General features: G+C 45.0%; 1 protein-coding gene across 3 annotated transcripts in view; it reads right to left on the bottom strand.

Annotated features, from left to right (window-relative positions):
* The window catches only part of LOC110536914 (AF4/FMR2 family member 1), a 77,546-nt gene that overhangs the window by 16,994 nt on the left and 34,637 nt on the right, over positions 1-25,915 (bottom strand). For all 3 annotated transcript variants that reach the window (XM_036936811.1, XM_036936810.1, XM_036936812.1), the window contains exons 4-10: positions 22,025-22,066; positions 20,927-21,013; positions 20,544-20,580; positions 19,419-19,473; positions 15,146-15,299; positions 12,555-13,526; positions 5,454-5,548 (exon numbers count right to left, since the gene is read on the bottom strand). In XM_036936811.1, coding sequence (XP_036792706.1) covers positions 5,454-5,548; positions 12,555-13,526; positions 15,146-15,299; positions 19,419-19,473; positions 20,544-20,580; positions 20,927-21,013; positions 22,025-22,066 — 1,442 coding nt within the window. The remainder of the gene's footprint in view (positions 1-5,453; positions 5,549-12,554; positions 13,527-15,145; positions 15,300-19,418; positions 19,474-20,543; positions 20,581-20,926; positions 21,014-22,024; positions 22,067-25,915) is intronic.

Here is a 25,915-nt window from a genome sequence, read left to right on the forward strand (position 1 = left end):
GCTAGGAGGAGGAGAGAGAGAGCAGGTGTAGTGTTACTCACTAGCTAGGAGGAGAGAGACCAGGTGTTGTGTTACTCACTAGCTAGGATGAGGAGAGCGAGCAGGTGTGGTGTTACTCACTAGCTAGGAGGAGGAGGGGAGAGAGCAGGTGTGGTGTTACTCACTAGCTAGGAGGAGGAGAGAGAGAGCAGGTGTAGTGTTACTCACTAGCTAGGAGGAGGAGGAGAGAGAGCAGGTGTAGTGTTACTCACTAGCTAGGAGGAGGAGAGAGAGAGCAGGTGTAGTGTTACACACTAGCTAGGAGGAGAGGAGAGAGAGCAGGTGTAGTGTTACTCACTAGCTAGGAGGAGGAGAGAGCAGGTGTAGTGTTACTCACTAGCTAGGAGGAGGAGAGAGAGCAGGTGTAGTGTTACTCACTAGCTAGGAGGAGGAGGAGAGAGAGCAGGTGTAGTGTTACTCACTAGCCAGGATGAGGAGGAGGAGGAGAGAGAGCAGGTGTAGTGTTACTCACTAGCTAGGAGGAGGAGAGAGAGAGCAGGTGTAGTGTTACTCACTAGCTAGGAGGAGGAGAGAGAGAGAAGGTGTTGTGCTACTCACTAGCTAGGAGGAGGAGGAGAGAGAGCAGGTGTAGTGTTACTCACTAGCTAGGAGGAGGAGAGAGAGAGCAGGTGTAGTGTTACTCACTAGCTAGGAGGAGGAGAGAGAGCAGGTGTAGTGTTACTCACTAGCTAGGAGGAGGAGAGAGAGCAGGTGTGGTGTTACTCACTAGCTAGGAGGAGGAGAGAGAGAGCAGGTGTAGTGTTACTCACTAGCTAGGAGGAGGAGAGAGAGAAGGTGTTGTGCTACTCACTAGCTAGGAGGAGGAGGAGAGAGAGCAGGTGTGGTGTTACTCACTAGCTAGGAGGAGGAGAGAGAGAGCAGGTGTAGTGTTACTCACTAGCTAGGAGGAGAGAGACCAGGTGTTGTGTTACTCACTAGCTAGGATGAGGAGAGAGAGCAGGTGTGGTGTTACTCACTAGCTAGGAGGAGGAGGGGAGAGAGCAGGTGTGGTGTTACTCACTAGCTAGGAGGAGGAGAGAGAGAGCAGGTGTAGTGTTACTCACTAGCTAGGAGGAGGAGGAGAGAGAGCAGGTGTAGTGTTACTCACTAGCTAGGAGGAGGAGAGAGAGAGCAGGTGTAGTGTTACACACTAGCTAGGAGGAGAGGAGAGAGAGCAGGTGTAGTGTTACTCACTAGCTAGGAGGAGGAGAGAGCAGGTGTAGTGTTACTCACTAGCTAGGAGGAGGAGAGAGAGCAGGTGTAGTGTTACTCACTAGCTAGGAGGAGGAGGAGAGAGAGCAGGTGTAGTGTTACTCACTAGCTAGGATGAGGAGGAGGAGGAGAGAGAGCAGGTGTAGTGTTACTCACTAGCTAGGAGGAGGAGGAGAGAGAGCAGGTGTGGTGTTACTCACTAGCTAGGAGGAGGAGAGAGAGCAGGTGTTGTGTTACTCACTAGCTAGGAGGAGGGGAGAGAGAGCAGGTGTGGTGTTACTCACTAGCTAGGAGGAGGGGAGAGAGAGCAGGTGTGGTGTTACTCACTAGCTAGGAGGAGGAGAGAGAGCAGGTGTAGTGTTACTCACTAGCTAGGAGGAGGAGGAGAGAGAGCAGGTGTGGTGTTACTCACTAGCTAGGAGGAGGAGGAGAGAGAGCAGGTGTGGTGTTACTCACTAGCTAGGAGGAGGAGGAGAGAGAGCAGGTGTGGTGTTACTCACTAGCTAGGAGGAGGAGAGAGAGAGCAGGTGTAGTGTTACACACTAGCTAGGAGGAGAGGAGAGAGAGCAGGTGTAGTGTTACTCACTAGCTAGGAGGAGGGGAGAGAGAGCAGGTGTGGTGTTACTCACTAGCTAGGAGGAGGAGAGAGAGAGCAGGTGTAGTGTTACTCACTAGCTAGGAGGAGGAGGAGAGAGAGCAGGTGTAGTGTTACTCACTAGCTAGGAGGAGGAGAGAGAGAGCAGGTGTAGTGTTACACACTAGCTAGGAGGAGAGGAGAGAGCAGGTGTAGTGTTACTCACTAGCTAGGAGGAGGAGAGAGCAGGTGTAGTGTTACTCACTAGCTAGGAGGAGGAGAGAGAGCAGGTGTAGTGTTACTCACTAGCTAGGAGGAGGAGGAGAGAGAGCAGGTGTAGTGTTACTCACTAGCTAGGATGAGGAGGAGGAGGAGAGAGAGCAGGTGTAGTGTTACTCACTAGCTAGGAGGAGGAGGAGAGAGAGCAGGTGTGGTGTTACTCACTAGCTAGGAGGAGGAGAGAGAGAGCAGGTGTTGTGTTACTCACTAGCTAGGAGGAGGGGAGAGAGAGCAGGTGTGGTGTTACTCACTAGCTAGGAGGAGGGGAGAGAGAGCAGGTGTGGTGTTACTCACTAGCTAGGAGGAGGAGAGAGAGCAGGTGTAGTGTTACTCACTAGCTAGGAGGAGGAGGAGAGAGAGCAGGTGTGGTGTTACTCACTAGCTAGGAGGAGGAGGAGAGAGAGCAGGTGTGGTGTTACTCACTAGCTAGGAGGAGGAGGAGAGAGAGCAGGTGTGGTGTTACTCACTAGCTAGGAGGAGGGGAGAGAGAGCAGGTGTAGTGTTACTCACTAGCTAGGAGGAGGGGAGAGAGAGCAGGTGTGGTGTTACTCACTAGCTAGGAGGAGGAGAGAGAGAGCAGGTGTAGTGTTACACACTAGCTAGGAGGAGGAGAGAGCAGGTGTAGTGTTACTCACTAGCTAGGATGAGGAGGAGGAGGAGAGAGAGCAGGTGTGGTGTTACTCACTAGCTAGGAGGAGGAGGGGAGAGAGAAGGTGTTGTGCTACTCACTAGCTAGGAGGAGGAGGAGAGAGAGAGCAGGTGTAGTGTTACTCACTAGCTAGGAGGAGGAGGAGAGAGAGAGCAGGTGTAGTGTTACTCACTAGCTAGGAGGAGGAGAGAGAGCAGGTGTAGTGTTACTCACTAGCTAAGAGGAGGAGGAGAGAGAGCAGGTGTAGTGTTACTCACTAGCTAGGAGGAGAGGAGAGAGAGCAGGTGTAGTGTTACTCACTAGCTAGGAGGAGGAGGAGGAGGAGAGAGAGCAGGTGTAGTGTTACTCACTAGCTAGGAGGAGGAGAGAGAGCAGGTGTGGTGTTACTCACTAGCTAGGAGGAGGACGAGAGAGAGCAGGTGTAGTGTTACTCACTAGCTAGGAGGGGGGGGAGAGAGAAGGTGTTGTGCTACTCACTAGCTAGGAGGAGGAGAGAGAGCAGGTGTAGTGTTACTCACTAGCTAGGAGGAGGAGAGAGAGAGAAGGTGTTGTGCTACTCACTAGCTAGGAGGAGAGAGAGCAGGTGTAGTGTTACTCACTGGCTAGGAGGAGGAGAGAGAGAGAAGGTGTTGTGCTACTCACTAGCTAGGAGGAGGAGAGAGAGCAGGTGTAGTGTTACTCACTAGCTAGGAGGAGGAGAGAGAGCAGGTGTTGTGCTACTCACTAGCTAGGAGGAGGAGAGAGAGCAGGTGTAGTGTTACTCACTAGCTAGGAGGAGGAGGAGAGAGAGAGAGCAGGTGTAGTGTTACTCACTAGCTAGGAGGAGGAGGAGAGAGAACAGGTGTAGTGTTACTCACTAGCTAGGAGGAGGAGGAGAGAGAGCAGGTGTAGTGTTACTCACTAGCTAGGAGGAGGAGGAGAGAGAGCAGGTGTAGTGTTACTCACTAGCTAGGAGGATGAGGAGAGAGAGCAGGTGTAGTGTTACTCACTAGCTAGGAGGAGGAGAGAGAGCAGGTGTAGTGTTACTCACTAGCTAGGAGGAGGAGGAGAGAGAGCAGGTGTAGTGTTACTCACTAGCTAGGAGGAGGAGGAGAGAGAGCAGGTGTAGTGTTACTCAGTAGCTAGGAGGAGGAGAGAGAGAGCAGGTGTAGTGTTACTCAGTAGCTAGGAGGAGGAGGAGAGAGAGCAGGTGTAGTGTTACTCAGTAGCTAGGAGGAGGAGGAGAGAGAGCAGGTGTAGTGTTACTCACTAGCTAGGAGGAGGAGGAGAGAGAGCAGGTGTAGTGTTACTCACTAGCTAGGATGAGGAGAGAGAGCAGGTGTGGTGTTACTCACTAGCTAGGAGGAGGAGACAGAGCAGGTGTGGTGTTACTCACTAGCTAGGAGGAAGAGGAGAGAGAGAGCAGGTGTAGTGTTACTCACTAGCTAGGAGGAGGAGAGAGAGAGAAGGTGTTGTGCTACTCACTAGCTAGGAGGAGGAGAGAGAGCAGGTGTGGTGCTACTCACTAGCTAGGAGGAGGAGACAGAGCAGGTGTGGTGTTACTCACTAGCTAGGAGGAGGAGACAGAGCAAGTGTGGTGTTACTCACTAGCTAGGAGGAGGAGACAGAGCAGGTGTGGTGTTACTCACTAGCTAGGAGGAAGAGGAGAGAGAGAGCAGGTGTAGTGTTACTCACTAGCTAGGAGGAGGAGAGAGAGAGAAGGTGTTGTGCTACTCACTAGCTAGGAGGAGGAGAGAGAGCAGGTGTTGTGCTACTCACTAGCTAGGAGGAGGAGAGAGAGCAGGTGTGGTGTTACTCACTAGCTAGGAGGAGGAGAGAGAGAGCAGGTGTAGTGTTACTCACTAGCTAGGAGGAGGAGAGAGAGCAGGTGTAGTGTTACTCACTAGCTAGGAGGAGGAGAGAGAGCAGGTGTTGTGCTACTCACTAGCTAGGAGGAGGAGAGAGAGCAGGTGTAGTGTTACTCACTAGCTAGGAGGAGGAGGAGAGAGAGAGCAGGTGTAGTGTTACTCACTAGCTAGGAGGAGGAGAGAGAGCAGGTGTTGTGCTACTCACTAGCTAGGAGGAGGAGGAGAGAGAGCAGGTGTAGTGTTACTCACTAGCTAGGAGGAGGAGAGAGAGAAGGTGTTGTGCTACTCACTAGCTAGGAGGAGGAGGAGAGAGAGCAGGTGTAGTGTTACTCACTAGCTAGGAGGAGGAGAGAGAGAAGGTGTTGTGCTACTCACTAGCTAGGAGGAGGAGGAGAGAGAGCAGGTGTGGTGTTACTCACTAGCTAGGAGGAGGAGGAGAGAGAGAAGGTGTTGTGCTACTCACTAGCTAGGAGGAGGAGGAGAGAGAGCAGGTGTTGTGTTACTCACTAGCTAGGAGGAGGAGAGAGAGAGAAGGTGTTGTGCTACTCACTAGCTAGGAGGAGGAGGAGAGAGAGCAGGTGTGGTGTTACTCACTAGCTAGGAGGAGGAGGAGAGAGAAGGTGTTGTGCTACTCACTAGCTAGGAGGAGGAGAGAGAGAGAAGGTGTTGTGCTACTCACTAGCTAGGAGGAGGAGAGAGAGAGAAGGTGTTGTGCTACTCACTAGCTAGGAGGAGGAGGAGAGAGAGCAGGTGTAGTGTTACTCACTAGCTAGGAGGAGGAGGAGAGAGAGAGGTGTTGTGCTACTCACTAGCTAGGAGGAGGAGGAGAGAGAGCAGGTGTTGTGCTACTCACTCAGACTTGCGGGAACCAGGACCTGAAGTGGAGGGTTTAAGATCTTTCTGCAGCTTTGGCTTCTTCCTTGGCACGGTTTTCACATCCTTCTCAGCCTGAGAAACAAAACGTATTAGCGACAGGCTCGCTCTTCTTCCAGTTATAGAAAGGGCAAACCAAGCTTATATGGCAAAACCACCATTATCATAGTACTACCACTTTATAACGTTAGTCAACCGTACAGCTTGGCAGCCCTCAGATGGGCAATGACGCACAGCCTAGATAAGAGCCTTGTGAAGGAGGCCAGGCTGCCCTGTTCACCTCAATGAGCAGAGAGCCAAAGAAAACAAACCAGGTACTGTACATAACAATTCGACTCAATTTTTGGAACTAAGCCATAGGACTGGTCTCTAAATGTAATCAAAATCGGTTGTGTACACATATCGTAGGTGCAGCTAAATGTTTCTGGCTTCAACAGTGCAGCAATACCTAACAATACACACAAATGACCAAAGAAAGGAATCAAAAATATATATACAAAATGAGCCTACACACACACACACACACACACACACACACACACATACACACATACATGTATGTATGTATATATATATATATATATATAGGATGGTGTGTATAGACAGTATAGACGGTAGTTATATAGGATGGTGTGTATAGGCAGTATAGACAGTAGTTATATAGGATGGTGTGTATAGACAGTAGTTATATAGGATGGTGTGTATAGACAGTAGTTATATAGGATGGTGTGTATAGACAGTAGTTATATAGGATGGTGTGTATAGACAGTAGTTATATAGGATGGTGTGTATAGACAGTAGTTATATAGGATGGTGTGTATAGACAATAGTTATATAGGATTGTGTGTATAGACAGTAGTTATATAGGATGGTGTGTATAGACAGTATAGACAGTAGTTATATAGGATGTTGTGTATAGACAGTAGTTATATAGGATGGTGTTAATAGACAGTATAGACAGTAGTTGTATAGGATGGTGTGTATAGACAGTAGTTATATAGGATGGTGTGTATAGACAGTATAGACAGTAGTTATATAGGATGGTGTGTATAGACAGTAGTTATATAGGATGGTGTGTATAGACAGTAGTTATATAGGATGGTGTGTATAGACAGTTATATAGGATGGTGTGTATAGACAGTAATATAGGATGGTGTGTATAGACAGTAGTTATATAGGATGGTGTGTATAGACAGTAGTTATATAGGATGGTGTGTATAGACAGTATGGACAGTAGTTATATAGGATGGTGTGTATAGACAGTAGTTATATAGGATGGTGTGTATAGACAGTAGTTATATAGGATGGTGTGTATAGACAGTAGTTATATAGGATGGTGTGTATAGACAGTATGGACAGTAGTTATATAGGATGGTGTTTATAGACAGTAGTTATATAGGATGGTGTGTATAGACAGTAGTTATATAGGATGGTGTGTATAGACAGTATGGATAGTAGTTATATAGGATGGTGTTTATAGACAGTAGTTATATAGGATGGTGTGTATAGACAGTAGTTATATGGGATGGTGTGTATAGACAGTATGGACAGTAGTTATATAGGATGGTGTTTATAGACAGTAGTTATATAGGATGGTGTGTATAGACAGTAGTTATATAGGATGGTGTGTATAGACAGTATGGACAGTAGTTATATAGGATGGTGTGTATAGACAGTAGTTATATAGGATGGTGTTTATAGACAGTAGTTATATGGGATGGTGTGTATAGACAGTATGGATAGTAGTTATATAGGATGGTGTTTATAGACAGTAGTTATATAGGATGGTGTTTATAGACAGTAGTTATATAGGATGGTGTGTATAGACAGTAGTTATATGGGATGGTGTGTATAGACAGTATGGATAGTAGTTATATAGGATGGTGTTTATAGACAGTAGTTATATAGGATGGTGTGTATAGACAGTAGTTATATGGGATGGTGTGTATAGACAGTAGTTATATGGGATGGTGTGTATAGACAGTATGGATAGTAGTTATATAGGATGGTGTGTATAGACAGTATGGACAGTAGTTATATAGGATGGTGTGTATAGACAGTAGTTATATAGGATGGTGTGTATAGACAGTAGTTATATAGGATGGTGTGTATAGACAGTATGGACAGTAGTTATATAGGATGGTGTGTATAGACAGTAGTTATATAGGATGGTGTGTATAGACAGTATGGATAGTAGTTATATAGGATGGTGTGTATAGACAGTAGTTATATAGGATGGTGTTTATAGACAGTAGTTATATAGGATGGTGTGTATAGACAGTATAGACAGTAGTTATATAGGATGGTGTGTATAGGCAGTATAGACAGTAGTTATATAGGATGGTGTTTATAGACAGTAGTTATATAGGATGGTGTGTATAGACAGTATAGACAGTAGTTATATAGGATGGTGTGTATAGACAGTATAGACAGTAGTTATATAGGATGGTGTGTATAGACAGTAGTTATATAGGATGGTGTGTATAGACAGTAGTTATATAGGATGGTGTGTATAGACAGTAGTTATACAGGATGGTGTGTATAGACAGTATGGATAGTAGTTATATAGGATGGTGTGTATAGACAGTAGTTATATATGATGGTGTGTATAGACAGTAGTTATATAGGATGGTGTGTATAGACAGTAGTTATATGGGATGGTGTGTATAGACAGTAGTTATATAGGATGGTGTGTATAGACAGTATGGACAGTAGTTATATAGGATGGTGTTTATAGACAGTAGTTATATAGGATGGTGTTTATAGACAGTAGTTATATAGGATGGTGTGTATAGACAGTAGTTATATGGGATGGTGTGTATAGACAGTATGGATAGTAGTTATATAGGATGGTGTGTATAGACAGTATGGACAGTAGTTATATAGGATGGTGTGTATAGACAGTAGTTATATAGGATGGTGTGTATAGACAGTAGTTATATAGGATGGTGTGTATAGACAGTATGGACAGTAGTTATATAGGATGGTGTGTATAGACAGTAGTTATATAGGATGGTGTGTATAGACAGTATGGACAGTAGTTATATAGGATGGTGTGTATAGACAGTAGTTATATAGGATGGTGTGTATAGACAGTAGTTATATAGGATGGTGTTTATAGACAGTAGTTATATAGGATGGTGTGTATAGACAGTAGTTATATGGGATGGTGTGTATAGACAGTAGTTATATAGGATGGTGTGTATAGACAGTATGGATAGTAGTTATATAGGATGGTGTGTATAGACAGTAGTTATATAGGATGGTGTTTATAGACAGTAGTTATATAGGATGGTGTGTATAGACAGTATAGACAGTAGTTATATAGGATGGTGTGTATAGGCAGTATAGACAGTAGTTATATAGGATGGTGTTTATAGACAGTAGTTATATAGGATGGTGTGTATAGACAGTATAGACAGTAGTTATATAGGATGGTGTGTATAGACAGTATAGACAGTAGTTATATAGGATGGTGTGTATAGACAGTAGTTATATAGGATGGTGTGTATAGACAGTAGTTATATAGGATGGTGTGTATAGACAGTAGTTATACAGGATGGTGTGTATAGACAGTATGGATAGTAGTTATATAGGATGGTGTGTATAGACAGTAGTTATATATGATGGTGTGTATAGACAGTAGTTATATAGGATGGTGTGTATAGACAGTAGTTATATGGGATGGTGTGTATAGACAGTAGTTATATAGGATGGTGTGTATAGACAGTATGGACAGTAGTTATATAGGATGGTGTTTATAGACAGTAGTTATATAGGATGGTGTGTATAGACAGTAGTTATATAGGATGGTGTGTATAGACAGTAGTTATACAGGATGGTGTGTATAGACAGTATGGATAGTAGTTATATAGGATGGTGTGTATAGACAGTAGTTATATATGATGGTGTGTATAGACAGTAGTTATATAGGATGGTGTGTATAGACAGTAGTTATATGGGATGGTGTGTATAGACAGTAGTTATATAGGATGGTGTGTATAGACAGTATGGACAGTAGTTATATAGGATGGTGTTTATAGACAGTAGTTATATAGGATGGTGTTTATAGACAGTAGTTATATAGGATGGTGTGTATAGACAGTAGTTATATGGGATGGTGTGTATAGACAGTAGTTATATAGGATGGTGTGTATAGACAGTATGGACAGTAGTTATATAGGATGGTGTTTATAGACAGTAGTTATATAGGATGGTGTTTATAGACAGTAGTTATATAGGATGGTGTGTATAGACAGTAGTTATATGGGATGGTGTGTATAGACAGTATGGATAGTAGTTATATAGGATGGTGTGTATAGACAGTATGGACAGTAGTTATATAGGATGGTGTGTATAGACAGTAGTTATATAGGATGGTGTGTATAGACAGTAGTTATATAGGATGGTGTGTATAGACAGTATGGACAGTAGTTATATAGGATGGTGTGTATAGACAGTAGTTATATAGGATGGTGTGTATAGACAGTATGGACAGTAGTTATATAGGATGGTGTGTATAGACAGTAGTTATATAGGATGGTGTGTATAGACAGTAGTTATATAGGATGGTGTTTATAGACAGTAGTTATATAGGATGGTGTGTATAGACAGTAGTTATATGGGATGGTGTGTATAGACAGTAGTTATATAGGATGGTGTGTATAGACAGTATGGATAGTAGTTATATAGGATGGTGTGTATAGACAGTAGTTATATAGGATGGTGTTTATAGACAGTAGTTATATAGGATGGTGTGTATAGACAGTATAGACAGTAGTTATATAGGATGGTGTGTATAGGCAGTATAGACAGTAGTTATATAGGATGGTGTTTATAGACAGTAGTTATATAGGATGGTGTGTATAGACAGTATAGACAGTAGTTATATAGGATGGTGTGTATAGACAGTATAGACAGTAGTTATATAGGATGGTGTGTATAGACAGTAGTTATATAGGATGGTGTGTATAGACAGTAGTTATATAGGATGGTGTGTATAGACAGTAGTTATACAGGATGGTGTGTATAGACAGTATGGATAGTAGTTATATAGGATGGTGTGTATAGACAGTAGTTATATATGATGGTGTGTATAGACAGTAGTTATATAGGATGGTGTGTATAGACAGTAGTTATATGGGATGGTGTGTATAGACAGTAGTTATATAGGATGGTGTGTATAGACAGTATGGACAGTAGTTATATAGGATGGTGTTTATAGACAGTAGTTATATAGGATGGTGTGTATAGACAGTAGTTATATAGGATGGTGTGTATAGACAGTAGTTATACAGGATGGTGTGTATAGACAGTATGGATAGTAGTTATATAGGATGGTGTGTATAGACAGTAGTTATATATGATGGTGTGTATAGACAGTAGTTATATAGGATGGTGTGTATAGACAGTAGTTATATGGGATGGTGTGTATAGACAGTAGTTATATAGGATGGTGTGTATAGACAGTATGGACAGTAGTTATATAGGATGGTGTTTATAGACAGTAGTTATATAGGATGGTGTTTATAGACAGTAGTTATATAGGATGGTGTGTATAGACAGTAGTTATATGGGATGGTGTGTATAGACAGTAGTTATATAGGATGGTGTGTATAGACAGTATGGACAGTAGTTATATAGGATGGTGTTTATAGACAGTAGTTATATAGGATGGTGTTTATAGACAGTAGTTATATAGGATGGTGTGTATAGACAGTAGTTATATGGGATGGTGTGTATAGACAGTATGGATAGTAGTTATATAGGATGGTGTGTATAGACAGTATGGACAGTGAGTAAACGTGACTTGCTATATAATGAAGCAGGCAGACGTCGAGACTTTCCGCTACGGTTTGATTGAACGCTAAAATGTGCCACAACGAGTGACCTAAACAACTGAGCGTGTTATGATCGTCAGCGCCAGGCGCGTCGGTTACAGTATCTCAGAAACAGCTGGCCTCCTGGGCTTTTTCACGCACGAGTGTCTAGGGATAACAGAGGATGGTACGACAAAAAACATCCAGTCAGCGGCAGTTACGTGGGGTCGAGGGAAAAAAACACATCCAGTCAGCGGCAGTTACATGGGGTTAAAAAAAAAAAGACGCTTGAGAGGTCGAAGGAGAATGGCAAGAATCGTGCAAGCTAACAGGCAAATAACAGAGCAGTACAACAGTGGTTCGCAGAGCGGCATCTCGGAACGCACAACACATCGTTCCTCGTCACGGATTGGCTATTTGCAGCAGACGACCACACAGGGTTCCACTCCTATCAGCTAAAAAAAAGAAGAAGCAGCTTCCGTGGGCACGAGATCACCAACACTGGACAACTGAGGAGTGGAAAAACAGTGCCTGGTCCGAACGAATCCTGGTTCTCTGTTGCGTCATGATGATGGCATGAGTCCATGGACCCATCCTGCATGGTGTCAACAGTACAGGCTGGTTGGCGGTAGTGTAATGGTGTGAAGAATGTTTCCCTGGCATACGTTAGTCACTAAGGTGCAGGGTAGAGTACTGGGTGATAGCTGGCTAGTAACAGTGACTGAAGTTCAGGGCGGAGGCCTGCTAATGGTGACTGTTATAACAGTCTGATGGCCTGGAGATAGAAGCTGTTTCTCAGTCTCTCGGTCCCAGCTTTGATGCACCTGCACGGTCTCTGCCTTCTAGATGGTAGCAGGGTGAACAGGCCGTGGCTCAGGTGGCTGAGGTCCCTGATGGGGGGGGGGGGGGGGGGGGGGAGAGTAGGTGTCGTGGAGGGCAGGCAGTGTGCCCCCGGTGATGAGTTGGGCTGACCGCACCACCCTCTGGGAGAGACCTGCGGTTGCGGACGGTGCAGTTGCCGTAAACGTTACGTAACAGGAAGGTGTACAGGAAGTACGGGACACTGTGTCTGCCGGGATGATAGCAAGCACAATGATAGAGTACGATAGGACTGTTGATACACTTGGCTAGGAGTGGGAGAAGGTTACTACTACTACTACAAAAGGACTGCAGAACCCAAACCAGCTCATCAAGCAAAAACAACAACCACTACTAAATCAGCAACACCACAAATATCATTTCATCATAAAAAGCCAACCTACCGGTCTCTTCTTGCAGACTTTGGTAGGGATGGGGGCAGCGGGGTTGGTGTCCCCCCTCTCTGGGGCCGTGGTGGGTCCCTTCCTGATGGCTGGCTCCTGGCCCCCTGAAGAAGGCCTGGAACCCTGGGAGGGAACCCTGGAAAGCAGGCTCAATTCTATCTTTACCAGCAGGGCCCGTGGAGGACCTTGGCAGACCCTGGAAGCTTTGGCTGAGGACTCCCGCTTGGCCTTGTGTGCTGGGTCTAGAGAGTGGCGCCGGGGCTTCTTTTGGCCCTTCTGAGGGGCCGGGAGGGTCTCTGTCCTGACACTGATGGTCTTCACCAAAGCTGGGGCTGGCTGGTCTACCTCCTGGGCAGGACTGGGACTAGGAGACTTCTCCCGCTTACAGTCCAGCACCAGAGTGACCTTGGGGCCACCCTGTGACGCTGGTTGTTCGGTCTTCTTCTCAGAGGTGCCACGCTTGGCAGGCTTCCTGCTGTTTGTTTTGGCTCCGCTGCTCTTGCTATTGCTGTGGCCGGTTTTCGTTTTGACCTTTGGCCTGTCTGTGAACGAGGTGTCTTTGTCACGGGGGACCACCTCCACACTCTCCACCTGTAACCCAGCCTGAGGGTCTTCAGGTCGGGGAGCCTTGGCTGGTCTGGAGGGGTGTTTGTTCCCCACTGTCTTTCTCTGGCTGCTGCTGTTGCTGCTGTTCCCAACGTGCGAGGTGGCCGGGGACTTGTGTTGGACATGCTGGTTGTGGGCAGCTTCTTCACTGCGTTGAGGTTTGGCTTCGCCGTCACTGAACTCTGAGCGACGTGGGGGTGTGTTGGATTTGTAGTCCCTGGGAGGAATGGCCTCCTCCTCATGGCTCTGCTGCTGTTTGGGTAGAGGGCTCAGTAGAGCGTCACTCTGGCTCTCTGTGCTGGGGTTCTGCTGGCTCACTCTGATCCAGTTGTTCAACTGCCAGTTAGTCACCACGGGGCCCTCCGCCTGGACAGACAATATATGATCAATGAAAAGAAACACAAATATATATTAGTGGGTGGCTGCTGAGGGGAGGACGGCTCATAAGAATGGCTGGAACAGAACGAATGGAATGGCATCAAACACCTGGAAACCATGGAAACCATGCTCCAGTCCATTACCACGAAAATAAATAAAATAAATATATTTTAGTACCAGTCAAAAGTTGACTCCTATGGACAGTGACTTCCTGACTTACTATTTTCTCAATTGTAGAATTATAGTGAAGACATCACAACTATGAAATAACACATATGGAATCATGTAGTAACCCAAAAATGTGTTAAATAAATCATTTCAATTAACAGGTGTGTGCCTTGTTAAAAGTTAATTTGTGGAATTTCTTTCCTTCTTAATGCGTTCGAGCCAATCAGCTGTGTTATGACAAGGTAGGATTGGTATACTGAAGACAGTCCATCATTACTTTAAGACATGAAGGTCAGTCAACATGGAACATTTGAAGAACTTTGAAAGTTTCTTCAAGTGCAGTCGCAAAAACCATCAAGATCCATGATGAAACTGTCTCTCATGAGGACCGCCACAGGAAAGGAAGACCCAGAGTTACCTCTGCAGCAGAGGATAAGTTCATTGGAGTTAACTGCACCTCAGAAATTGCAGCCCAAATAAATGCATCACAGAGTTCAAGTAACAGACACATCTCAACATCAACTGTTCAGAGGAGACTGTGTGAATCAGGCCTTCATGGTTGAATTGCTGCAAAGAAACCACTACTAAAGGACACCAATAATAAGAAGAGACTTGCTGGGGCCAAGAAACACAAGCAATAGAACAGTGGGAATCTGTCCTTTGGACTCATCAGACCAAAACGACAGATTTCTACTGGAAAAAACTGTCAAAGTTCTTCAAATGTTCTATATTGACTGTGGTTTCTCTTTGCTTATTTGAGCTGTTCTTGCCATAATACAGACTTGGTCTTTTACCAAATTGGGCTCTCTTCTGTATACCACCCCTACCTTGTTACAACACAACTGATTGGCTCAAACGCATTGAGGAAAAAAAAACATCCAATAATTAATTTTTAACAAGGCACACCTGTTGATTGAAATGCATTCCAGGTGACTACTTCATGAAGCTGGTTGAGAGAATGCCAAGAGTGTGCAAAGCGGTCATGAAGGCAAAGGGTGCCTACCTGGCAAGAACCTCAAATATATTTTGATTTGTTTAACACTTTTTTTGGTTACTACATGATTCCATGTGTGTTATTTCATAGTTTTGATATGTTCACTATTATTCGACAATGTAGAAAATAGTACAAATAAAGAAAAACCCTAGAATGAGTAGGTGTGTCCCCACGTTTGACTGGCACTGTATCAATTAAAAGACAAAGCAAGTTGCATGAGAATTACAGACAAGACAGACAATATAACATCAATGTAAAGAAACATATTGGACCAGGCGCAGATTAGAGGCCTAAATCTAGTTCTGAGATTGTCCATTGAGCAAGTTTATTTTAGTCCGGGACTTTAATTTGTGTCCAGGAAATTTGACCCCACAGTGTATATGATCAAAGCACGTTACTTAAGTGTTCTGAGTGCATGACTAATCAGTGTGCTGTGCGATTGTACCTTTGTCACAGGTGGGCTACTACTCCTGAGGGGCTGTGGGGGGGCCTCTGTCCCACTCTCACTGCTCTCACTGCCTGACTCCGACCCTGAGCTGCTCTCAGAGTCACTGGAGCTGGCTGACTCCACCCCACTGGAATGTGCTGCTGTAACCGTACTGGGGGACCAGAAAGAGAAAGAACAGGGTTACAACCATACTGAGACCGAGTAGAGTCACTCGCAACCAGAGAACACAGAGACAGACCCAGATTCAAATCAGATAAGCAGGTTAAGATAGGACAGAGAATGAAAGTTTCATATCCTGACACAGCATGACAAAAAAAAAAAAGCAATACTGTTTTATAAAAAAAAAGCAATGTATCGAGTTAAGATTAGGGGTGAATCGGTGATGACATTTTGTCAGCCGGTTATGGTCTAATAAAATCCATTCAATATTCATCTAATGTCTAATAAAATTCATTTAATATTCACCATTACAAAAAGTGGTTTGCCTTCTATTCCATCTGAGTAAATAGGCATTTTAAGATCATAGATTTAGCCAGTGGTAATTTGTGGAATAGACACCGGCTGGAATGCGGTTTTAACCAATCAGCATTCAGGATTAGACCCACCCTTATATAAGTGGCTGTGCACCATGCCACAGGCTGTAGGCCAGTCCATTGCAGACCGAGTGCTCATATGAAGTGGCTATGTTGAGCGACCATAAATGTGATGTGTAGCATAAGGTAACCATCCACTATACCTAATAATACAGTCCACACTCAAAAAGGTGATTACTAGAATATTTCATTTTGGAGTATAGGCTAGCTAGACCAATTACGTACCAAAGACATGTTAAAAATCACACAGTGTAGGGTGTCTTCTTTCAGATGGGACGTTAAAACGGGTGTCCGTCCTGACTCTCTGTGGTTATTAAAGATCCCATGATACTTATAAGAGCAGGGGTGTTAACCCTGGTGTCCTGGATAAATTCCCAATCTGTCCCTCGTACCATCATGGCCACCTAATCATCCCCAGCTTACAATTGGCTCATTTATCCCCCCTCCTCTCCCCTGTAACTATTCTCCAGGTCGTTGCTGTAAATGAGAATGTGTCCTCAGTCAACTTACCTGGTAAAATAAAATAAAAAAAGGTAAAAAAATATATTTTGTAAACGTTTATCTGCCACCCGTAATATGCAGTAGGCTATGATTGGGCCCATGCATATGCATTAACTAATATTCTTATGGGTGTTTTGGAATTAATCACCCCCCCTTAGAAAGCGCTGTCTGTTTCATTATGTTAGGCTTTGAAACAACATCCACAATGACCATGTTTTACACTCAGTTTCAACCTGCTGTTGAACTTCCATCTTGAAATTGATAAAATCACAGTGAGGTGAGTTTTAAAAAGCACGATACTGTTTTGATGATAAGTGTTTGATGTGACTTTAGATTTAATTTGCATTGATGTCAGAGTGGTTAGAGGGACAATAGATCCATGAGTTCGAGGCCATTAGTACACCTGAACGTTGTTAGCAAGTTGGGTACTACAAACGCATGTCCAGAATGGATAAAAGGAGGCTACTGAGACCCAACGGTCACGTGGAATATTACCGCGGCCATGACTCCCGGTGTGGCGGTAATACGGTCACCAGAACAGCCCTAGTTAAAGATGGTGATTTTCCCCTGCAACGTCGCCATAAACCCCGAGTTAAGGGCTACCTACACAAAATTAATATAGCCAAGGCTAGGTGGCATAGCTGCAATTTGACAAGAGATGGGCACATTCCATGAGCTAGCAAAATATTTGGCCCCCTAAGAGTGAGTGGAGGATGATGATGCGCGTGTTGACTCATTACCAGTGGTCAACCGTGGTTATATCAGCGGGGCGGACGAGTTTAGGGTCACAAAATATTGTGTGGATGAAGGGTGGGCGGGCGGGTTGAATAAAGAGAATACAATTCCTTAAAAACCATAAAATGTATAATTCTTGTGAAATGTATATCTACAGGCTATATTTTAGGCATTTATTTTCAGCTATCTGGCATCCTTGACTAAAGCCTAAGGCATAACTGCACTCACGCCAAATAGCCTGCCTACAAGGCAAAAAAGGACAATGTCGGAGTTTAATTCAGTAAAAGAGAGAATAAATAAATAGATAAATGTTTGCTAAAGATTTGGTGACGTGGTAAAAAAGGATGATAGCAGTGATTTTATGCGTGATGATTGTGAGGCGCCATACATATTCGACAGTCACAAGACGGGCACTTCTAATAGTGCTAAGGGAACTTGCAGGGATACTGTTCAGATGGGTGAAATGTAAACTAAAAATCTGGACACTGGACTGTACGTCTTGAACCTCTCACATTGCCTTAATCTTAACTCCTGCAGAATGAAGCATTCCTTGCATTATCATGACACACCAAATTAAAAAAGGCAACATTTTCACTCGGGAACAAGAGTGGAGAAATATGATTTCTTTCTTTCAGAATTTTGAGAGAGTGTGAATGTGCAGTTCGATATCATCTGTAGAGGTACTTTCTTCACCAACGTCATAAAAGCTGATTTTTTTAATTATACTAATCATCCAGGCCAAACTGAAATATTATCAGAAACACGTTGAGTCGTTTTTCACAGATTTCTATTTCCTTACCACCGGTCAAAAGTTTAGACGGAAAATATTTTTTTGTTATTGCATTTTCTCCCCGGTCCCTAAAACGTCTTTGCTCCACGAAAGAAGCAGAGATGACAAAGAAAACTTTACACAGTTGTGAAACTAAATTGAAGCGTTCATTCTATCGATTTATGACATTCTGGTGAGCAAGGGTTGATTTAGTCTTCTAGGGCAACATATAATGACAGAAGAGAAGCTGTATGTATCTAATTATAGACAAAGTTGACTAACAATTAGCCTACCAAAATGTTGGAGGCGATAAGCAGGAACATATCTAAAATCAGGCAAAAAGAAATCCTGCAGGCATGCCTGTCACTCTGACAGAGCTCCAGTTCCTCTGTGGAGATTTGGGAACCTTACGGTTTTCAGGTATAGGTGAGTGAAAAGGGGGATACTGTAGAGCTCTTTCACCATCCACCCAACCTGTACTGTAGCTAGAAATAGGATTGTCAGCCCACCTGTCTATTGTAATAGGACTGTCCCCTGGGTGCATACACCAACAGAAGCCGTTTACGCTTGGGGCCCACTAGCCCGAGCCCTCAACGCCTTCCTGTGCTCAGGTGTTGTGGGGGGGGGGGGGGGGGTCACTTGGGGAACACTTGGTTTCGGAGGTCCCCATCACACACAGGTGAGGTGCATGCATGACATGGCGTTTTTGTATGTCATATTGTAAGGGGACTTCATCTCATCTCAATAGTTTTGGTACGTAATTTCGCGGCTGTTTTTTTTTTTTGACCATGTCCTCACTGACGTTAAAGAGACGAGGTGGGAATCTCCCAGCTGTGTTCTACTACAACACACAGAAAGGTGTTTAGATAAGAAACTGTGACACACACGGCTGTGTGAGGACACTGGCCCTCTGCAGGCTCAGTCTGTAAAGAGAGAAATGGAATATGTGGCAGAGGCTCCTGCTATGTGTCCCTGCCGGTGAAATCTCTAATCTGTGAGCAGGGTGGTCAAATCTGCTGGTGAAGGGCCTCCTCTGGTTAAGGGTGCTGTACTGCAGCGCCAGCTGTGCCACCAGAGACCCTGGGTTCGCGCCCAGGCTCTGTCGTAACCGGCCACGACCGGGAGGTCCGTGGGGCGACGCACAATTGGCCTAGCGTCATCCGGGTTAGGGAGAGTTTGGCCGGTAGGGATATCCTTGTCTCATCGCGCACCAGCGACTCCTGTGGCGGGCCGGGCGCAGTGTGCACTAACCAAGGTTGCCAGGTGCACGGTGTTTCCTCCGACACATTGGTGCGGCTGGCTTCCGGGTTGGATGCACGCTGTATTAAGAAGCAGTGCGGCTTGGTTGGGTGGTGTATCGGAGGACGCATGACTGTCAACCTTAGTCTCTCCCGAGCCCGTACGGGAGTTGTAGCGATGAGACAAGATAGTAACTACTAAAAAATACAAAAAAATTGGATACCACGCACGAAATTGGGGAGAAAAAGGGGTAAAATTAAATAAATAAATAAATAAATAAATCTGCCGGTGAAACCTCTAATCTGAGAGCGGGGGGGGGGGGGGGGGTTATAGGGTCACCGCAACGTTTTCAACCCGAACAGAAGGCCAGGGCCTGGGGCACAGCGTAGCTCCTCGTTGGGGACTTGACACAGGGTGAGAAGGGTATACTCACCATGAGCTCTGTTGACAGATGGAGGGCGGGGCTAGTGGAGGTGATCCATAGTGTTCTGGGAAGAGAAGAGGGAACACCAAAACAACATCATTACTAAAAACGCAGACAGAATAAAGGACGCAGCAATAAACAGCATCACGGCCGGTCACCAAATCAGTCAGCTCAGTGGAGGAGATCCAGGCATACGAGGTCAATCAAGGGTCAGAGCTCATTTGAGAGAAGCTAGCGGTTTATTATTTCTTGGCCATCCAGTTCAATAGACGGGGAGATGAACAATATGGACAACTTTCTAACTGCGGGGGACCAGAGGTTTAAGTGTTTGTGACGGCGTCCGCCGGCGATGACAATAGATAGAGAGGGCGAGCGAGAGGGCGAGCGAGAGGTCGGGCGAGCGAAAGATCGAGTGCGAGCGAGCGAGAGTTCGAGCGAGCGAAAGAGGGCGAGCGAGCGAAAGAGGGCATAAAGAGAGCGAGCGACAGGAGTGGAGGAAGTGACCATTCCTCCAGTAGTTTTGATGTTAAGAGGCCATGGGAGGGTTTTACAATCTGACACCAAAAGGGAAGGTGTCGTTGTGGTGGATTGAGAAAGAGAGAGGAGTGAAAGGGAAGGAAGGAGAGCGAGCAAGATACACACAGAGAAACAAATGTAGATAAAGCAAGAGAGGGCACCCAGCTGGCATTTACAGCACAACCACGGAAACAGGGCTGCACAAGAGCGACCCCCCATCAACTGCCAATGAGCTAATAAAAGCCTTGTTCTACTTTAAGAAGTACATTGCTGAGCTAGTGTTTAACTTCATGTTGTAATATGGTATATCCAGTGAGTATAGACTCCCAATCCCCCACATTAACATGTTGTAATATGGTATATCCAGTGAGTATAGACTCCCAATCCCCCACATTAACATGTTGTAATATGGTATATCCAGTGAGTATAGACTCCCAATCCCCCACATTAACATGTTGTAATATGGTATATCCAGTGAGTATAGACTCCCAATCCCCCACATTAACATGTTGTAATATGGTATATCCAGTGAGTATAGACTCCCAATCCCCCACATTAACATGTTGTAATATGGTATATCCAGTGAGTATAGACTCCCAATCCTCCACATTGACTTACTTTGTCCTGGAGACGCAGGTGGGACATGCTGTGCTTCCTGTGAGGGGACAAAGTAGAGGCGACCAGCCTTAGTGACACACACACGACAAGGGAGGCGTTATGCTTTCCCTCAGAATCTACGACAACAGACTACAACACTGATGATTAACATATGTAGTGTAGGTGCTGTGAATGACTGACTAAGTGGAACACGCGTGTAAGATATTATTTTTTTTTTGGGGGGGGGGGGGGGGGGGATTCTAAGTTGCTAGTAGAGTAGAACCCATGGCCTGAAGTGTTTAAGGTTGAATACCTAAAGCTAATACAATAGTGTGTAGTTGCAGTAAGTTGTGCATCTCAGGCAACGCAGAGGGCCTTCAGGCTCAGAGGGCCTTCAGGCTCACCTTGACTGGGAAGGAGAACTTGGAGGGCTCAACTGTGCTGGGCGTCTGGATGGCAGTCAGGAGAGGAGGCCAGGAGTGGGTCATTTCCTGAAGGAGGCAGAGAGAGAGGGGAGTCAACCCAGCGAGGAGGACTAACTACCCTACCCTGCAGGACCCAGAGAGGAGGACTAACTACCCTACCCAGCAGGACCCAGTGAGGAGGTCGAGGAGGACTAACTACCCTACCCAGCAAGACCCAGAGAGGACTAACTACCCTACCCAGCAGGACCCAGTGAGGAGGTCGAAGAGGACTAACTACCCTACCCAGCAAGACCCAGAGAGGACTAACTACCCTACCCAGCAGGACCCAGTGAGGAGGACTAACTACCCTACCCAGCAAGACCCAGAGAGGACTAACTACCCTACCCAGCAGGACCCAGTGAGGAGGACTAACTACCCTACCCAGCAAGACCCAGAGATGACTAACTACCCTAACCAGCAGGACCCAGTGAGGAGGACTAACTACCCTACCCAGCAGGACCCAGTGAGGAGGACTAACTACCCTACCCAGCAGGACCCAGTGAGGAGGACTAACTACCCTACCCAGCAGGACCCAGTGAGGAGGACTAACTACCCTACCTAGCAGGACCCAGAGAGGACTAACTACCCTACCCAGCAGGACCCAGTGAGGAGGACTAACTACCCTACCCAGCAGGACCCAGAGAGGACTAACTACCCTACCCAGCAGGACTCAGTGAGGAGGACGAGGATGACTAACTACCCTATCCAGCACGACGACGAGGAGGACTAACTACCCTATCCAGCAGGACCCAGTGAGGACAAGGAGGACTAACTACCCTATCCAGCAGGATGAGGACTAACTACCCTACCCAGCAGGACCCCTATGACGCATTCATACAGCACATGAAGTGGGGTTCTGTCCTGAATAAATGCTAGTTAGCTCTTTAAACATGGGTTGGATTTAACACAGGAATGTGAAAAGTGGCCATGTGCTCAGCAACTAAATCCCTCTTTTAGCCACGATGATAATGAACACTAGCAAACTGAGCAACCTCCACCTCTACACGATTCATTAGTAAAGATTTGAGAAGTGCTTACCCTCAGAATGTCTTCCACACAGTCAGCTTCATGTGACAGCGTCTGGAAGGCAGCATAACACTGTTTGAGTGACACAGAAACCAGCCAATAGGGGAAGCTTGAACAAAACACATACACGCATGGTGGTAAATGCACTGAAACAACTACGATCAAGTGACTTTCCCTGACACACACACACACACACACACACACCTGATACAGTCCAGTGAGCTTGAGAAGAGGCCCCTTCTCAGAGGTCAGACTGAGGCCAGGACAGGGTGTGTGTGTGTGTGTGTGTGTCATCCATGATTGGAATCTCAGAGCTCAAAAGATGGTCACAGGATTTCAGTTCAAGTTCGGACAATCAAAGAATTTGCCTTTTTGGGTGGATTTTCATATTTAACAGCTTGCCGCCTTTTTAGTTCTCTCTCGTCATCATATGTCACACAAACAAATAATACATGTTCAAGATTTGGGATAATTGTTTACAGCAATGTCTTAAGTTGTTTCTTATAAGAACAGCAATGTCTTGAGTGCACAGACATGTCAACTAAGGCTTACATGATTTAGGCTATTCATTGATAGGAATGTAAAAAAGTCAGGAACGATGTAGCGCGCATCAAATTATTTGATCAGATTAACATTCTGGGACACATTCTGACAACACAAACAACAGTATTCTGTTGTCACTTCAGCTTAGGTCAGCTGAGCCAAGCCGTTTTCAGTGAAACATTTCAACTGACTGGTTTCCGAAGCCAATAGAGTACCAAAGACAGACTTTTAAAAGATGTAGGCCTAAATTACACCATGTCGGGGATTTTTCTGCCATTGTAATCCTTGGGCGGGTCACCTACAGTGCCTTGCGAAAGTATTCGGCCCCCTTGAACTTTGCGACCTTTTGCCACATTTCAGGCTTCAAACAAAGATATAAAACTGTATTTTTTTGTGAAGAATCAACAACAAGTGGGACACAATCATGAAGTGGAACGACATTTATTGGATATTTCAAACTCTTTTAACAAAATCAAAAACTGAAAAATTGGGCGTGCAAAATTATTCAGCCCCCTTAAGTTAATACTTTGTAGCGCCACCTTTTGCTGCGATTACAGCTGTAAGTCGCTTGGGGTATGTCTCTAACAGTTTTGCACATCGAGAGACTGAAATTTTTTCCCATACCTCCTTGCAAAACAGCTCGAGCTCAGTGAGGTTGGATGGAGAGCATTTGTGAACAGCAGTTTCCAGTTCTTTCCACAGATTCTCGATTGGATTCAGGTCTGGACTTTGACTTGGCCATTCTAACACCTGGATATGTTTATTTTTTAACCATTCCATTGTAGATTTTGCTTTATGTTTTGGATCATTGTCTTGTTGGAAGACAAATCTCTGTCCCAGTCTCAGGTCTTTTTTCTTCCAGAATTTGGCTCCATCCATCTTCCCATCAATTTTAACCATCTTCCCTGTCCCTGCTGAAGAAAAGCAGCAAACCATGATGCTGCCACCACCATGTTTGACAGTGGGCATGGTGTGTTCAGGGTGATGAGCTGTGTTGCTTTTACGCCAAACATAACGTTTTGCATTGTTGCCAAAAAGTTCCATTTTGGTTTCATCTGACCAGAGCACCTTCTTCCACATGTTTGGTGTGTCTCCCAGGAGGCTTGTGGCAAACTTTAAATGACACTTTTTATGGATATCTTTAAGAAATGGCTTTCTTCTTGCCACTCTTCCATAAAGGCCAGATTTGTGCAATATACAATAAAAGGATTGTTGTCCTATGGACAGAGTCTCCCACCTTCAGCTGTAGATCTCTGCAGTTCATCCAAAGTGATCATGGGCCTCTTGGCTGCATCTCTGATCAGTCTTCTCCTTGTATGAGCTGAAAGTTTAGAGGGACGGCCAGGTCTTGGTAGATTTGCAGTGGTCTGATACTCCTTCCATTTCAATATTATCGCTTGCACAGTGCTCCTTGGGATGTTTAAAGCTTGGGAAATCTTTTTGTATCCAAAATCCGGCTTTAAACTTCTTCACAACAGTATCTCGGACCTGCCTGGTGTGTTCCTTGTTCTTCATGATGCTCTCTGCGCTTTTAACGGACCTCTGAGACTATCACCGTGCAGGTGCATTTATACGGAGACTTGATTACACACAGGTGGATTGTATTTATCGTCATTAGTCATTTAGGTCAACATTGGATCATTCAGAGATCCTCACTGAACTTCTGGAGAGAGTTTGCTGCACTGAAAGTAAAGGGGCTGAATAATTTTGCACGCCCAATTTTTCAGTTTTTGATTTGTTAAAAAAGTTTGAAATATCCAATAAATGTCGTTCCACTTCATGATTGTGTCCCACTTGTTGTTGATTCTTCACAAAAAAATACAGTTTAATATCTTTATGTTTGAAGCCTGAAATGTGGCAAAAGGTCGGAAAGTTCAAGGGGGCCGAATACTTTCGCAAGGCACTGTATATATATATTTTTTTAATGACGATACCGTCAACATATCCTATTTGTATGTTCTTTCAGTTGTGACATTGTGTGGTTTCAGAGGTGTCACCACGGGTCCCAGAGGTAGTGGGGAAATGGTTTTTAACCTCACCAACTCCAGACCCTTCACACAGAAAGAGACAACAGCGATTGGACAAAAACTGAAACTGGGCTGAACTGGCTGTATGCAGGGTTGCATGGTAAAGGCCTTTGCATCTGTAATTTAAAAATAAATACTCAGTAGTTCATCACTATGGTATTGATTGATTCATTCCAGTCAATCATCTTGGATTAAAAAGGAGTAGGTAGCCTAACCAACTGAAGCTTGAATATAAACCAAATTTGACCATTCACATTTTCTCAGAACACAAATAAAATTGGCCTATTTTAGGCTATAAATATAATTGCTTCCCTCTGGACCAGATGGGATCTAGGCTTCCTGCACCTGTGGTTGTCGTCAGCTCTAGGCTGCCTGTGGTTGTCGTCAGCTCTAGGCTACCTGTGGTTGTCGTCAGCTCTAGGCTACCTGTGGTTGTCGTCAGCTCTAGGCTACCTGTGGTTGTCGTCAGTAGGCTGCTCTAGGCTACCTGTGGTTGTCGTCAGTAGGCTGCTCTAGGCTACCTGTGGTTGTCGTCAGTAGGCTGCTCTAGGCTACCTGTGGTTGTCGTCAGTAGGCTGCTCTAGGCTACCTGTGGTTGTCGTCAGTAGGCTGCTCTAGGCTACCTGTGGTTGTCGTCAGTAGGCTGCTCTAGGCTACCTGTGGTTGTCGTCAGTAGGCTGCTCTAGGCTACCTGTGGTTGTCGTCAGTAGGCTGCTCTAGGCTACCTGTGGTTGTCGTCAGTAGGCTGCTCTAGGCTACCTGTGGTTGTCGTCAGTAGGCTGCAGTTGATCAGACGGCAGAATGTTGACAAATCCTATTTGGTGGTGGGTATAGCTTCCATATGAAACAGCCTGATGCAAATCCGCAGTGAATTCACTTACACCCCCGTTTTCCGTCACAATTTGCTTTTACCACATGTAATGATTTGCACGACATTGCTAAAAAATGCAGTCTGGTTTGTTGTAATGTTGTACAGTAAGTGTACTGTAACGATTAACCCTCTCATATGAATATGCATTTTTTTAAATAGGCTAATGTTACTTGATGAAGACATGCTGTTAGCAACTCTGAGCTTTTGTCTTGAAGCTAAAAATGAAAGGAGTGTAGCCTACAGACGAGAAGAATGACCCCCTCGTCTGCACATGCTTGTTAATTGTTGCATTACTCAAGAGTGTAATGTGGTTAAGATGAAGTCGCTTGCATAGTTCAGGCACCCCTCTACACACAACAGTGAGTTAATTCGTTTTAATTCAGCCGTGTAGGTGTTTCATTTGTTTTGTCTGTCAGACTGACTCATCAACATAACAGCACTCAGACGCTTAACCACCGACTC

This window comes from Oncorhynchus mykiss, chromosome 12 (assembly GCF_013265735.2).
Source record: "Oncorhynchus mykiss isolate Arlee chromosome 12, USDA_OmykA_1.1, whole genome shotgun sequence".
NCBI lineage: Eukaryota > Metazoa > Chordata > Actinopteri > Salmoniformes > Salmonidae > Oncorhynchus > Oncorhynchus mykiss.